The following is a 16,286-nucleotide window of genomic DNA, read 5'->3' as shown; positions in this document are numbered from 1 at the left end:
TTGACTAACTAATATCACCAAAACCTTTAAATTAAATTGGTTAAAATTAATTAACACTGTAGAGGACAAAGCAAATTAAGTATACAAAACCACTTCATTAAATGCGTTGCTAAACTTGGGTTTGTCTGACTATAAGTGTCTTGTGTGAACTCAGTGGCTGAGTTAGAATAACAATAAAGATCACATTTTTGACCCCCTAAAACAAACAAAAAACATCACTCATTCGTTTTATCTTAAATTTTCATCCTCGTTTCCACACCAGGAGCAACATTGGGGAATAAATCCGAGCAGCTCGTCAGCTCACCTGAGCTGAAGTGGATCCAGAGGAGTCAGTTCGCAGCTGGCAGAGGTGGATGCGCTCCTTTCCACCCCGCAGTAAAGAGCACAGATCAGCAGCCTCCGTGACGTGTGCACGCTGACAGTGTGAATGAAACCTGACACGGTTTATCACGAATCAGACAAACGTCTCTCCTCCAACCGGGATGTGCAGTTGTCATTAAACCACGAGAAAGATCTGATGTGCGCACCTCCATGCACCTCCAGCGTCACGTATATCACTGACTGTAGCAATCTAACGTTCCCGCATTTTTGTAGCAAGGGCTAAAATTCCGGCGCCCCAAAGCCATTCATTTTGGCAGTGTTGATTTGCCAAATATTTCTTAATTTTCCCTAGCAACTGCATACAATTGGTTATTTTGCTGCACTTCAAGGGCGCTTTGAATGAGCGCCCAAGACGAGGAATGATACGTTCTCTGCGTCTGTCGGTGGAAATGCACTGTTGAATGAGAGTCAGCTGGAGGAAGTGTTGTTTTAATCAGTCATATTACATGTAGGCACATACTATTAAGTAAAACTGACACTGATAATACTTTTTAAATATATATATATATATATATTATGACTTTTCCCCTCCACATGTAGGAGGGCAGCGCCCGACCGCCCCCTATGGGCCAGCCGCCACTGGTCACCAGGCAGCAGCCATCCCTCAAAAACTACTCAGTACCACGTGTCAGTCAGCCTGCTACTCGTTTTTAACGCTGACAAGAACTTATTGAAAATAGTGCCCTGTTTGAATTTTTTCTTCTTCTTCTTCTTGATCATATCAGCCCTGTTTTGGTTTTGGAAAACTGGGAATTTCCCGAACATGTGATTCAAAGGTCAAAGTTGAACGCTATACCAGGAAGTTAATGATGCCTTCAGGTTCATCGTAAATTTCACACATTCTGATTTCGAATTAAATATCGCGTGAAAGGTAACATTTAAACCTTTACTTTAAACAGTCGCTTTTATCCAGTGGTTTGACAAGAATATTGTGCCGACTAATTCACAATTCAAAGATCATTATCCTGCTTGTTGTCTTTGTGAAATCATGCCCCCAACAATAAAAAATAAAATTTCTTTGCTAAAAAATAAATAAACCAGTCTACTATATATTCATTCATTTCCAATTAAGGGTCATGGGATGGGGTAGGGGCTGTAACCTATTCCAGCAGGTACACGGTGAGAGGCTGGGTACAATTCATAAATTAAAAATAATGAAATCTTCTGTTTTAGACACTCACTATTATTTATTGCCTTTCAACTATTCCAAAATTCCTTTTGCATAATTTTGACCAAAACGCCTGTAATTTGTGTCCGTTTAAATCGCTTAACCTTTAAGTGAAGTGAAAGTGAAAGTGAAATATACTGATAAAAAGAATGAAATGTTAATTAAAAAAGAGAATGTATGTCATTACATATTTCATACGACCTCTAAATATTTCCAGAATGTCAAAGAAAATTACCATTACAGGATTACATGAAGTCACGGCTCATAAACTCTCCAGAAAATATCGTTTCTCCGATATTCCCGAGACTCCTGAATGCAACCTACGTCAGAGGAATGGCGGACGGCGTAAACAGGGAGAAGTTTCCTCTGTATGTGGAATAAAAAGATGAATACAGTGGAGTGTGAGCGCTCGGACAGTCTGGAGGGCTGGGTGGCCGTTAAAAGCGACGCTTTTGAAGAAGCAGAGACGGTTAAACTGGGCTTCCTTGTCCAGTGGAACGTTATCGAGTCGAAATTCGCCGTCACCTGCCACAACCGAAGCTTCCGGCGGAGCAAAGATCAGCAGGTCCCCGCGGGTTCGGAGCCGCAGAGGAGCTGGGCCGGACTCTTCTCCGTCTCCGACCTCAGGCATGTCCACCAGCAGTTATCCGGGGTGGCGGATGTGCTGGCCAGCTGCTTTCCGGATCTGTCGGACTTTGAAGGAGGCACCATATGGGATGTGCTGTTCCTCGGCCGGAGGTCGAGTCCGGAGGACGACCACAGGGACTTGGACACTCCGTGTCGGAAACTCGAGAAGTACCTGAGCGCAGCCATCGACGTGTGCGGACGAACGATAGTTCTCGACACATTGTTCTGTCCGAACGAGCGAGATGTCGACGAGTACTTCGAGAACCTCCAGGAGTTCAAGAAGAAGAGCATGCAGGAGGAGGTGAAGAGGGCCAAGAGCCACCTGAGACAGGTGGGAGACACCCTGGCACCCTGCTAGGGACTGTGGAATTAAAAAAAATAAATAAAACTGCATTTAGAAGATAAAACTGTCCCTGGCTTTAATCTTTGAGATAAACCAAATTTAAACTCCCCACATTTATGAAAGCAACATTTAGGGTGTTTTAAAATCAGGGTACATAAGTGGATTTTAAAGATAAAGTTTGGTGTAATGACAAGGTGGAAATGACCGACAAAGTTGAGTTTGCCATACATGGATATCTACTGGTCTGTCAGCAGCAGTGGTCATTTGTTTTGTTTTTTTTCCCTGTTTGTTTGCCAGCAGAACTCTAATTATACCCATTTTTACCAAAATATCTGCATCATTTCCATGGTGTCTAATTTTGATTGGCTGCCAGAACTATTATTTATTTAGTAGGTAACCACTAAATGGACTAATTTTCCTATCAAAGCCTACTGTCTTGTTCTTCTTGCATATGAGTGTTGTAAAGCTTATCCAACAGTTGGCCAGGTGTTGAAGCCATCTCTCCATATCGTCATCTATGGTTGTAAGGTCATGATGGGTGGGGGGAGGGCGAAGGATCTTTAGTGAGGTGATGGTCTAGTGGTTAAGGCATTGGGCTTGAGACCAGAAGAGCCTCGGTTCAAATCCCAGCCAGACTGGAAAATCACTAAGGGCCCTTGGGCAAGGTTCTTAATCCCCTGTTGCTCCCGGTGTGTAGTGAGTGCCTTGTATGGCAGCACCCTCACATTGGGGTGAATGTGAGGCATTATTTGTAAAGCACTTTGAGCATCTGATGCAGATGGAAAAGCACTATACAGTGAGGAAAATAAGTATTTGAACACCCTGTGATTTTGTAAGTTAGAAATCATGGAGGGGTCTGAAATTTTCATCTTAGGTGCATGTCCACTGTGAGAGAAATAATCTAAAAAAAATTCCGGAAATCACAATGTATGATTTTTTAAAATAATTTATTTGTAAGTTACTGCTGCAAATAAGTATTTGAACACCTGTGAAAATCAATGTTAATATTTGGTACAGTAGCCTTTGTTTGCAATTTCAGAGGTCAAACATTTACTGGAGTTCTTGACCATGTTTTCAGACACTGCAACAGGGATTTTGGTCCTTTCCTCCATACAGATCTTCTCTGGAGCTTTCAGGTTTGGAGTTTCAGCTCCCTCCAAAGATTTTCTATTGAGTTCAGGTCTGGAGACTGGCCAGGCCACTCCAGGACCTTGAAATGCTTCTTATGGAGTCCCTCCTTAGTTGCCCTGGCTGTGTGTTTGGGGTCATTGTCATGCTAGAAGACCCAGCCATGACTCATCTTCAATGCTCTTACTGAGGGAAGGAGGTTATTTGCCAAAATCTCACAATACATGTGCATCATGTGTTACAAATGTAATCTTTGTGACTGTGGCCGCAGCTGTGTTCAGGTCATTGACCAGGTCCCCCTGTGTATTTCTGAGCTTTCTCAGAATCATCCTTACCCCACAAAGTGAGATCTTGCATGGAATCCCAGACCGAGGGAGATTGACAGTCATCTTGTGTTTCTTCCACTTTCTAATAAATAATCCTAACAGTTGTCTTCTACCAAGCTGCTTGCCTGTTGTCCTGTAGTCCATCCCAGCCTTGTGCAGGTCTACAGTTTTGTCCCTGGTGTCCTTAGACAGCTCTTTGGTCTTGGGTATGGTGGCTATGGTGGACAGGTTGGAGTGTGATTGATTGTGTGTGTGAACAGGTGTCTTTTATACAGGTAACAAGTTCAAACAGGTGCAGTTAATACAGGTAAAGAGTGCAGAATAAGAGGGCTTCTTAAAGAAAAATTAACAGGTCTGTGTGAGCCAGAATTCTTGCTGGTTGGTAGGGGATCAAATACTTATTTGCAGCAGTAACATACAAATAAATTATTAAAAAATCATACATTGTGATTTCCGTTTTTTTTTTTGTTTTTTTTTAGATTATGTCTCTCACAGTGGACATGCACCTAAGATGAAATTTCAGACCCCTCCATGATTTCTAAGTGGGAGAACTTGCAAAACCGCAGGGTGTTCAAATACTCTTTACTCACTGTATAAACACAACTAAACTCCGTTGGTCAAACTGGAAGTTTGCATATATCCAAAAAGTGGGATTTCTCCATCACCCCCGGCTGCCTGCCTCGCTCTGCCCAGGGATGATGCCTGAACCCCAGCTTCTCCGTGCAGGTGCCCGCTGTCGCAGTTTGATCAATATCCCACCAAGTCGTCAGTCCTCCCTCGGTCGGCGTCACTCCGAAAAGTAGCTGAAAAAAGCTTCTCCCAGCAGGGTGATGGGAGAGTCGTTCTGCTTTTTAAAGCTTTTTTTTTTTTTTTTTTTTTTTTTTTTTTTTGTGGTTCAGGCGACTCAAATTCAAGATGGCGATCGCTCATTTTTTTCAGGTTGTGGAAACAGCCAGAGTGTGACGTAGCAATCTCTGCCCCCCCCCTTGCCACTTACGAAGCGAAGCAAAACATCTGACATCACATGTTAAAGTGTTGGTGGGCGTTGGCTGATGCGTGTAAAGCGTGCAATGTGAAAGGCCCTTTAGGCGCCACGGTCTTTGTCCTGGTGCTTAAGTTCTGTGTCCATGTGTGGAAAGTTCTGCAGGTCGCACTGTTGCAGCCTGCTTGATAGCACGTGTAATTTGCTTTTAAACTTTCTTTTGAATCCAAAAGCTGTGCATATTCAACATGGTTTGAACGTTTTAGAAATTCTTTAAATTTAGGCAGAAGACCATTCCAGAAATTTACATCTGCTGAGCAACGTCTGTGTGTCTCCTCCAGCTGCGAACAGAATAAATGCGTCCTCAGACCACTGCAGTCTTGTTCGCCACATTCATCACTCTTCATATTTATGGACCATGAATCATTGTGCTGCTCGCCGAATTTTCAATTCCTGGACTTATCGAGCGAGCAGAGGGGATTTAGTCGGGTTAGCATTAGAAGTTAGTATTGTATTTCTTGTGAATCATCTGAAATGCCGCTCCAAATTCCCTTTCTTCAGTGAAGCCACATTTACATTGCAGATGAGACAAACGGATTTGCCATTCTAATAAATGAAAAAATAATACAGGATGAAAATTTTAATTTTTCTCATCCACCATAGAAGAAAAGGTCTTGTTCTACTCTGGCTTTTAACGGCAACCGGCATCCTTGTTGGTGCATTGCTGCCACCTGCTGCATCAGTCTGTTATAGCAACAGTAAATCCTCTCGAGTCCAGTGACAGATTTTTTTTTTTTTCTTTTTCCATGCGATCTACCGGTCGATCACAATCGACTGGTTGAGCACGCCAGTCTTAAAATATAAATTTGAAATTTTACGCTCTTCTATGGCCCTTTTAAACATGTACTGGTCATTCTGAACATATTGAGTACCTTGGAAAATCTATAGCTGCTGCACTTTAGAAAATACAGCTGTATTCAAAGTAACGCTTGAAAAAGGGTGTGGTCATTTTTAATGGTTGTGGTCATTTTCAGGCTGTTTGTCCCAGATAGAGATTTTCACACATATCCCAAGTTGTTCATTGGGGTCATATTAATCTATAACAGGTGAGTTATTGTCTCCTAAATGATGTGCATACATGCCTCAGCAAGGTCCTAGACTAAGTGGGTTGAAGCCGAAGCACATGAAGGGAACCCACGCAAACTCAGGGAGAATATGTAAACTTCACACAGGCATGTGAGAACTGCGCATCAGCAGATTATTGTTCTCAAGAAAGATATGTGAACGACAAACTGATTTGCGGGAGAAGCGGACATGCATTGTGGGAAATGTGGTTTATTTGAGGTTTTTAACACGGTTGGCCTGCAGATAAGTTTTAAAATATGTTTAATATTTCTTGGCTCCATATGTTTTTGCCTCAACATTTAATGTTCTCCATTTCAAGTCAGAACAAAGTTCCTCAGCAAGTCTGGTTTAAAAATTATATATAATAATTTATTGGTTATCAGGCCTGGATCCAGACCGGTTTGGACCGATGCAGTTGCATCGGTCAGATTGTTTTATGCATCGTTCGTCATCGGTAAAAAAAAAAAAAACAAAACAAACAAAAAAGTCGAATAATCCCGAATAGTGCCGAACATGTCCTCGCGATGAACACAGCTTTTGATTTGATCCCACAATGCACCACGCAGGTGTACACATTCAAACCGGATCAAACAAACATAGCATCAGTTGAGTCGATGATCATGGCATTCAGTAAAAACGTTGTGCAAGGAAAATTGGGCGCTTATTTCAGCAAGAGTGAGTGGCACGTGAGTGGTTCATAAATAGTTTTCAGCCAGTAGTGTGAAAGGCATTCTATGATGACTGAAATTACATTTTCGGTGGTTTTCCGACCATACGTCAACCTATATGGATTGTCCGTAAATTATACGGATTTTTCCGAGTTTCGGAGTCATACGGACGTACAAATAAAGTTGGATATTCAGGGTTTGGTCTGCAGCAGGTCTGCAATCAACCGTTTCTGCAGCGCGACTCCACTTTGAACCGTGAACCATCGAAGCAATGCTTCGATTCACTAGCTTGTTCGTTCTTTGATTTGCTGCTCTTCAGAAGCGGTAAGTCTGCTTCTTAACCCCTCTCAAAGGCATTAAAATACCGTGAGTCACTTTTGTGTGGATTAAAGTCACTAACTGGAACTCTTGTCTTGTTGCAGTCAAGAAACGAGAATTGTCCTCCATTCCTTTGGCACAGCTCCAAACGCTCCGCGGCTCTCTGCTGAGACAGAGTCCGGTCGGAAATAATACCTTCAAAATGAATTGTCACTTTAAATAAAATGACACCTCTTACAAACGTTGTAATATAGACAAGAAACTACAATCGACTAAAACGTTTTTTTTCCTCCCAAAATGAGACGTGCTTTATAAATTACATCCTGATGTGCTGTAAGAGCACAGCTCAGATTATAATGTCTGAAAGGAAATGCTTTTGACAAAAACTACAGATTTTGTTTATTCCTATTTATGTCCAGAGATCCAGGATCCACCATGTAGAGTTTATTATTTCCACAATTTAAGGATCCAGTGACCAATTTCATATTTATTTACTTTAAGACTCAATAAAATGTTCAATTTCAATTTAATTGGCTTATAAAATGCCAAATCACAACAAAATCAAGGCAAGTCTCAAGGCACCTCACATAAAATAAATAAATAAAAATAAAAAAATTCAAATACATAATTAAAAACAGAAGTAAAAGAATAAAACAGATAAAAAAAACTATTCATAAGAAAGAGAATAAAAATAGGCGTTAAGTCTTAAAAATGTCCACGGACTCCGACTGTCTCACGGTCACAGGAAGACAGTTCCACAGAGCAGATGCTCGATAAGAAAAAGCTGAATAAAAGAATGAAGATTATTGAATAACAAGACGCGTACGATTTTTATTTTATCATTGGGCAAAAATGCATCTGTCAGATTTTCACTCTGGATCCAGCCCTGGTTATGTAGTCATCGTGTTCATATATCAGCAGTCATGAGTGAAAACATGGTTAAGATAAAAATAGACCACCTCTGAAGTGAAATCGAAGCCTCCATGACTCACAAGAAATTTCGGGTTTTGTCACTGGCTGGATCACAAAGTCAGATACGGTACGTCTAGAAAGTATTCACAGCACTTCACTTTTTCCACATTTTGTTATGTTACAGCCTTACTCCAAAATTGAGTAAATTCATTTTTCCCCTCAAAATTCTTGAGGGAGTTGGTTTATTTATTTATTATTTTTTATTTTTCCCTATTTTTTTTAAATAAAAAACCTAAGAAATCACATGTACATAAGTATTCACACCCTTTGCTCAATACTTTGTTGATGCACCTTTGGTAACAATTACAGCCTCAAGTCTTCTTGAATATAATGGCATAAGCTTGGTGCACCTAACTTTGGGCAGTTTTGTCCATTCCTCTTTGCAGCACCTCTTAAGTGCCATCAGGTTGGATGGGGAGCGTTGGTGCACAGCCATTTTCAGATTCAGGTCTGGGCTCTGGCTGGGCCACTCATGGACATACACAGAGTTGTCCTGAAGTCACTCCTTTGATATCTTGGCTGTGTGCTTAGGGTCATTGTCCTGCACATGTGGTATTAATGAGATGTGAAGATTCTGGCATTCTGATCTTATTTGGATCAACAAATAGCATTTTATGAGACGACAAATGTATTATTTTTGTCTGAAAATGTGAACGTGAGGTGAAGGCACTGTTCGGAAGTCATAGTTTCCTTGTAACCACTGGCTGAAATTGTATGAAATTTGGAATACAGGTAGTCAGTCTGGCCAACACACATGGCCAGCCATACATTTGATGTTGGTGATCTTGGAAGTGCCTCTGGGTGCAATTCAAAGCAACATTTGAAGGGTATGAGACCGTGGTTCCCAATCTGGAGTCCAACAACCATTTTTCATTTGTGTACTCTATTTTTAAATCCCGCTGCCAAACAAGTTTAATATTTGATGATTCACCACTTAAACTATAATTAAACAATTTATAAAACTGAGAGGCAGTGTGGCAATCATGTGGCATTTTAATAGAACCTAAAATATCATTCTCAACAGTATGTTTGAATTTAGAGGTCACACAGTGTCTTATTTGTTAATATTTCCAGCTGTTTGCTCTGCCTTCCAATTTAAATGTACGAGTTAAATCCTCATAGGACCTAAATTGTCCATCTTTATACAAATCTTCAATAATGCATATACCACATGAATGCCACTGCCTCCAAAACACAGGTGTTTTACCAATACATATAGCAGGGTTGTTCCAGAGAGACGCATACTTCTGAATATGATGCGAAAGGTTTAACATTTTATGAGCCTTTGACCAAACCTCGCAAGAGTGAATAAGAACTGGGTTAGTTGTATCACTCTTTTGAGACAATTTGTGTTTGGGATCGAATGGTGAACAGATACCCATTTCATTGTTTAATCAAACATGTTTATTTTCAACCCCCTACCAATATTTAACCAGTTTAGCCATTTCAAATGACAAGCAGTAAAGTTTCGAATCTGGAAGTCCCAGTCCGCCTTTCTCTGTAGGAGCATATAATTTATCTAGTTTTATTCTCGCTCTTTTACACCCCACCACCAAGAACTGTTTAATCAATTTTTCATACTTTTTAAAAATATCCAATGGGATTGTAATGGGTAACATCATAACCACATAATTAAACTGAGGGGCTGTAATCATTTTAATAATATTAATCTTGCCCCACAATGTCAGTTTCAGTGTTTCCCACTTTTCAAAATTTGTTTTAATTTTTGACAACACTGGGTTGAAATTTAGTAAGGGTAATTCCTCCAAATCTTGACATAATGTAATCCCCAAATATTTCATGCCTTTAGGTTTCCACTTAAATTTGAATTTTTCCACCATATGTGAATAACAAAGACCCGACAATGGCATAGCCTCAGACTTGGTCCAATTAATTGTGTAACCCGAAACATTTGACTACGACTCTATGGTGTCCATTAAATGTGGTAAAGATGAAAGCGGATTAATGATAAGTGCTAAAATATCATCTGCGTAAAGAAGCAGTTTATGTTCTTGTTGACCCCTGAATATCCCTTTGATATCTTTGTTTGTTCTAATACTCACTGCTAAAGTTTCTATAACAACAAAGGGCTGAGAGAACACCCTTGTCGGGTACCACGTGATAGACCAAAAAAAGTGAAGTAACCCCATTGGTTATAACTGCAGCCTATGGAACTTTATATAGTATTTTAATGCAATTAATAAATTATGGTCCAAAGCCAAAGTTTGACAAAGCTGAGAAAAGAAAGGCCTTCTCTGCATCTAAGGAGAGGGCAGCTACAGGCTCATCTTTTGACTGACTCAGCCACATCAGGTACAACAATTTCCTAATGTTATCAGATGAAGAACGGTTTTTCAAATATCCCATCTGATTCAGATGTATAATGCTGGGAAGGACTCGTTGTAAGCACAAGGCTAGCACCTTAGTGAGTACAATCCGAATTCAACAAGCTGATCGGCCTATAATTTGATGGGTCTGTACTATACCTATCTTTTTTTGGAATCAGAGAGATCAATGCTTCATTAAATGTGGGAGGAATTTGGCCTCTCTCAAAAGCCTCTTGATACACTTTCTGCAAAATAGGGGCAAGAATATCTATATACTCTTAATAATACTCTGCAGGAATGCCATCATAAAAAGGGAATTTCCCAGCCTTCATTAAAGAGATCGCCTTTCTAATTTCCACTTCTGTTATTGGCGTTTCTAACCATTCCACATGTTCCTGAAGTAACCTAGGTAGACTGAGTTTGGAGAAGTGTTCACACTCTCTCTGGTTCTCCCCATCAGACATTGTCAACGTATATAGTGTTTGATAATATTGCCTGAACACACCATTTATGTCTTTTGCTGAGGTCACCAAAGAGTTACCTTGTTTAATGGCAGGAATAGTATTTGAAAAGTCCTCCTTTTTAACTTGTCTTGCCAATACTTTCCCAGTTTTTTCCCCTCCCTCATAAAATGTAGTTTTCAACCCGAACAAGGAATATTCCACTTTATTATAAATTTCATTTAGCTGAAATTTAAGCCCACAAATGTCTCTGTAAAGTGAGTCATCACAGACAAATTATTTTCTTTTAATTTCCCTTTCCAATTTTGAATCCTAAGAACACTTTCCTTTTTCTTTTTTGTAGCATATGCTATCAATTTACCCCTCACATAAGCCTTAGAGGCCTCCCAAACACTTTGAATATACTTCGTACTCCCAGTATTTATTTCAAAAAAAGTGCTTAAGGTCGTCACCCAGCAGCTCCTTAAAAGCTTTATCTTGTAATAATGAGACATTCATTCTCCACCTTGAACCTATTACATTCCCCAGTTCTAATTTAATGCAGAGTTCAACAGTTGCGTGGTCAGTAAGTGCAATGTTCTTTATGTCACAGCTTATTGCAGTAGTTAACAAGAGTTTTGAAATTAGAAACAGATCGATCCTAGAATAGGATTCATGACAATGAGAATAGATTAGATTAGAAAGGATTAATCAGCCTCCATACATCAATTAGGCCCATACCTTCCTTTAACATATGAACTGCATCTCTTCCCTTAGAGCTTAAGTGAACCTTTAGATGAACTCTTATCTACAATAGGATTCATCACTTCATTCATATCACCTGCTAATATTATTTGTCCCTCCATATCTCCCAAAACTCTTTTTATTTTTTTTTATTTATCTCATGAAAGAAGTGAGGATCTTCTTTATTTGGCGCATAAATGTTACAAAGTATTAACTTTACCCCCTCTACCATAGCCTGGACACACACCATTCTCCCTTCTGCATCTTTAACTTCTTTTATCAATGAAAAGTGAATATTTCTTTTAATGAGGATGGTTACACCATTGCGAGCACTTGAATGTGAACTATAAAAAATATAACCTATCCAACCCACTTTAAACCTCGACTCCTCCCCCTCACTTAGATGAGTCTCTTGAAGAAATATTACATCTGCTTGATTTGTCTTTAAATATGCCAATATTTTACGCCTTTTGATTGGATTTCCACATCCATTAATATTCCAAGACAAACATTTGATATATTTTCCAGTTATTACAAATTATGAATTGCAATATAACTTAAACTTGTAACCATGCCTTTAAACAGAAATGAACATTCTTGTCCCCTGAAAAACCTAATATGTGAGTGCACCCAGCCAAAATAAAGCAAAACAAATGGAAAAAAGGACATTTCCATTATATAAACCGTCCAAACAGTTTTAACAGTTAAAAGATCTACCCCAGAGCTGCCTAATGCAGCCTAGGAAAAAAAGGTAAACCTAAAAGAAAAACCTTATCAGGTCCGTAGGACGCTGCTCCTCTTCTCTCCCTCCAGGATGACAGGTGGCGAGGTCCGCCCCCTCTCCAACAATCAAACACCAGATGTCTCCTGCAGGCTCCTTGCAGTGACATTATTTAGTCGTATTGATCCCCTCGCACTGCTGCTCGCGCTCCTCCTGCTCATCATCATCACTGAAAAACTTTTCCGCTGCCTTTGGCGAGTTGAAGCTTACGTTTTTTCCCTTTCCACTTCACCCGCAGTGTAGCTGGGAACGCCAGGGTGTATTTGACTTTGCGCTCCTGTAGCTTCCTTTTCTCCACCAGCTCTTTAGTCATATCAGGAAACACAGACAAACGGCATCATCCCCAATCAAATCCGCGTTTCTCCTTAGCTGCCATAATAACTTTATCCCTCGCTGACTGCCTCAGGAAGCGTATGAGCACTGGCCTCGGAGGTCGGTTTGGATCTGGAAGCGGGGTGGGGGCGCGATGGGCGCATTCACTCTCAAACTCGGCATCGTCACGCATGCCAAGCCCCTCAACCAGCATCTTTCAAACACAGCTCAGCAGTGTCCCGTCAGCACCAACCGTCTCTTTTAACCCAATAACTCTTGCATTGTTCCTCTTACTGTGATTTTCGAGGGCCTGGATGCGGTTCCACATATTGTCCACCTGTTTCCTCCTCTCACCGTCTGCAGTGTGTAGCAGGTCCGAGGTGTCCTCTAGGCAGGAAATGCGCGTCTCAGCCTCCGTTAACCTCTCCTGGATCACCACCACTGTTATATTCAGTTGTCATCTGCTTTATTGTAGAAACATCAGTAGCGACACTTTGCAGCATATTATTCATTTTGACAACTTCAGTAAACAACTTAACCAAGTTAGAAGGAGAGGGTGCTTCGTCACCTTCTTCCTCATGTGGAGGACTGTTGCGGGTGGCCACGCAGCCCGAACTTTTAAGTTGATTCGAGGCGGCCATTGCGGGATTACATTGCTTAATTTTCCTTAAAAAGAACGACAACTGCTCTTACGCAGCACAGCAGAGGAAGAGTGGCATTAGGTGGAAGCCTGGACCACAAAAGAATCAATCAAAAAACAAGTCGGAGAGCGGAGGGTTTCTAACCAGCTGCTATCTTGTTCGCCGTGCCCACGTGACTCCGAATTATGGTTTCTTTACATTTCTTTAAAAAGAGTAAGATATCATAAGCAAACCATTTAGAATTATAATTTTAGAATTCAAGCTACAGGGTGTGTGACCAAATTTAAAGCCCCAAATTCTTGCACATTAATTTAAATATGTGTGAATGCAATATAGAAAAAATTGACATGGTGATATTATGAGTTTTTAAAAACTACCAAGTCAAATGAATTTGCAAAATGTCATATTATGATGTTCTTTCTGTGCAGTGATAAAACTACATACACAGAAAACCTTTGCATAAATATATAAATTGTCAGCACACAATATATTTACAAAGATACTATGTGACGTTCTGAACACTGCCTTCTGGTTTTCAGATAAAATATTCTTTTCTTTTTGGCAGCTCACAAAATATTAACCTTTGGCCCATTAAAGTCAACATTCCAGACTCTTCATGTCTCATTCATACCAACAGCATTAGATGCTTTTCCAAGGTGGACTGTGATACCCATCTGTTGCATGGAATGATCTTCACATTTTGTCTGGGAGGATGCACTGACTTTATATATTGTTACAAAGAGGGCTTCGTACTGTGAAAGAGAATCATATGAATCTCAGAGATGGTTCTGTGTGTTTTCTCCAGTTAATTTTATGCACTGAATGTCATGTAAAGCTCAGAATTGTTTCATTGCTCACAGCTGCTGCAGAGCCATGGCAGTGTGGACCGAATGGTTCTGTTGCTTACCGTTTATCAGGAGGAGGACGAGGCCTACCACGATTTGGTCACTGTGGCCACCACGTTTTTCCAGTACTTGCTTCAGCCGTTCAGAGACCTGAGGGAGCTGGCCTCTCTGTACAAGATGGAGATTCTGGTAAATACTTCAGAAAGTAAAGTAGATTCAGTCTGGTACAGTTTGGGGGTCCAGTTATGTTATTTAGGTGTTGAGATTTAATTAAAAAATGATTTGGCAATAATGTGGTGCATCATAGCATCTCAAGTTTTTGCTCATGATTTGGTTCAACTCGATTTAATACTTACACAAATAGTGCATCTCTAAAACTGACCAAAGGCCCACCTGTCACATGAGCTAATCAAGACAGGAAAATAAGTCAGTTAAAAAAAAAGAAGTTGTCAGACATATGAGTCTGTTTTTGCAGTTGTTAAATAATTTTAAGTGTAACTTTTGAGATCATTATAGTTGTTTTCGAACAAATTGATGCTTTGGTTTTAAAATTTGTGTGTGCATATATATATATATATATATATATATATATATATATATATATATATATACAGTGAGGAAAATAAGTATTTGAACACCCTGCGATTTTGCAAGTTCTCCCACTTAGAAATCATGGAGGGGTCTGAAATTTTCCTGTTAGGTGCATGTCCACTGTGAGAGACATAATCAAAAATAAATAAATAAATAAATCTGGAAATCACAATGTATGATTTTTTTTTTTTTTTTTATTTGTATGTTACTGCTGCAAATAAGTATTTGAACACCTGTGAAAATCAGTGTTAATATTTGGTACAGTTGCCTTTGTTTGCAGTTACAGAGGTCAAACCTTTCCTGTAGTTTTTCAGCAGGTTTTCACACACTGCAGCAGGGATTTTGGTCTACTCCACCATACAGATCTTCTCTAGATCTTTCAGGTTTGGAGTTTCAGCTCCCTCCGAAGTTTTTCTGTTGAGTTCAGGTCTGGAGACTGGCCAGGCCACTTCAGGACCTTGAAATGCTTCTTACGGAGCCCTCCTTAGTTGCCCTGGCTGTGTGTTTGGCAGGGTTGGGTAGGATTAGTTTGAAATGTAATCCAAAAGTGATCAGATTACAAGTAATCCAAATGTATGTACATACATACATGTAATCCACATGTATTCTTTCAAAGTAATCCTACCCAACCTTGGTGTTTGGGGTCATTGTCATGCTGGAAGACCCAGCCATGACCCATCTTCAATGCTCTTACTGAGGGAAGGAGGTTGTTTGCCAAAATCTCGCAATACATGACCCCATCCATCCTCCCTTAAGTACGGTGCAGTTGTCCTGTCCCCTTTGTAGAAGAGCAAAGGGGACAGCAAGCAGACCAGACTCAAAGCGGTGACCCTCTGCTTTGGCCATGCTACCGACACAATTGACAATACAGTTATACAGGAAATTTTGGGAGTCCATGCTGGTGCACAGGACGGGAGGCCTGCAGAAGGCACCCACTCCCATCTCTGGATGGAGTTGCCCACCCCCTTTTTTTGAAGAATGTTGGTTAAACACCCACCTGAAATTAAATTATTATTTTTCATGAAAGTTTAATCAACTCCTACCTAAAATAAATTAGTCCTGGACCCCCAGCATATTTGGGGGTCCAGGACGATGCCCTGTGCTCTTATTGTGAAAGACTTTTGTGCAAGAAACGGGAAGTGTTCTGTAACAATGTGCCTAGCTTTGTAAAAGCCCAAGGACCTACTGTCAGTTTATGTAAATTTTTGTATGAAAAAGTCCTTTTTTCCATCCAGCAAATTAGTTCCTTGTCAGCTGATGTCCGCAAAGATCATCATTAAGCTTTGTGCGTGTTCAGAACGTTGAGGGAAGCTCAGGTGGATGCATCCTTCTGCTTGGATGTTTGTTTACTGTTTTGAGTATGAGAGAGTGGGACACAGTGAAGACACGCAGCATTTCTGGACTGAACACGGAGAAAACTGACTTCATGTGTTGACAGTCAGCGACAGACTGGATGTTCCACTGTTTTCAGCGAGAGGCTGACGAGAACATTATGGATTTTTTATCTTAACGAGCAGGAATCACAGACAGCAACAAACAGATTTTTTTAACTGCAGAGTCGCCTGGA

General features: G+C 40.3%; 1 protein-coding gene across 1 annotated transcript in view; it reads left to right on the top strand.

Moving 5' to 3' along the window:
* The first annotated feature begins 1,862 nt into the window (after nucleotides 1–1,862).
* The window catches only part of LOC117531747 (WASP homolog-associated protein with actin, membranes and microtubules), a 56,005-nt gene continuing 41,581 nt past the window's right edge, over nucleotides 1,863–16,286 (top strand). The window contains exons 1-2 of the mRNA XM_034194870.1: nucleotides 1,863–2,507; nucleotides 14,144–14,317. Coding sequence (XP_034050761.1) covers nucleotides 1,920–2,507; nucleotides 14,144–14,317 — 762 coding nt within the window. The 5' untranslated portion in view covers nucleotides 1,863–1,919. The remainder of the gene's footprint in view (nucleotides 2,508–14,143; nucleotides 14,318–16,286) is intronic.

Source organism: Thalassophryne amazonica, chromosome 2 (assembly GCF_902500255.1).
Source record: "Thalassophryne amazonica chromosome 2, fThaAma1.1, whole genome shotgun sequence".
Taxonomy (NCBI): domain Eukaryota; kingdom Metazoa; phylum Chordata; class Actinopteri; order Batrachoidiformes; family Batrachoididae; genus Thalassophryne; species Thalassophryne amazonica.
The sequence above is the reverse complement of the archived record's forward strand: the minus strand, read 5'-3'. Positions and strand labels throughout refer to the sequence as shown.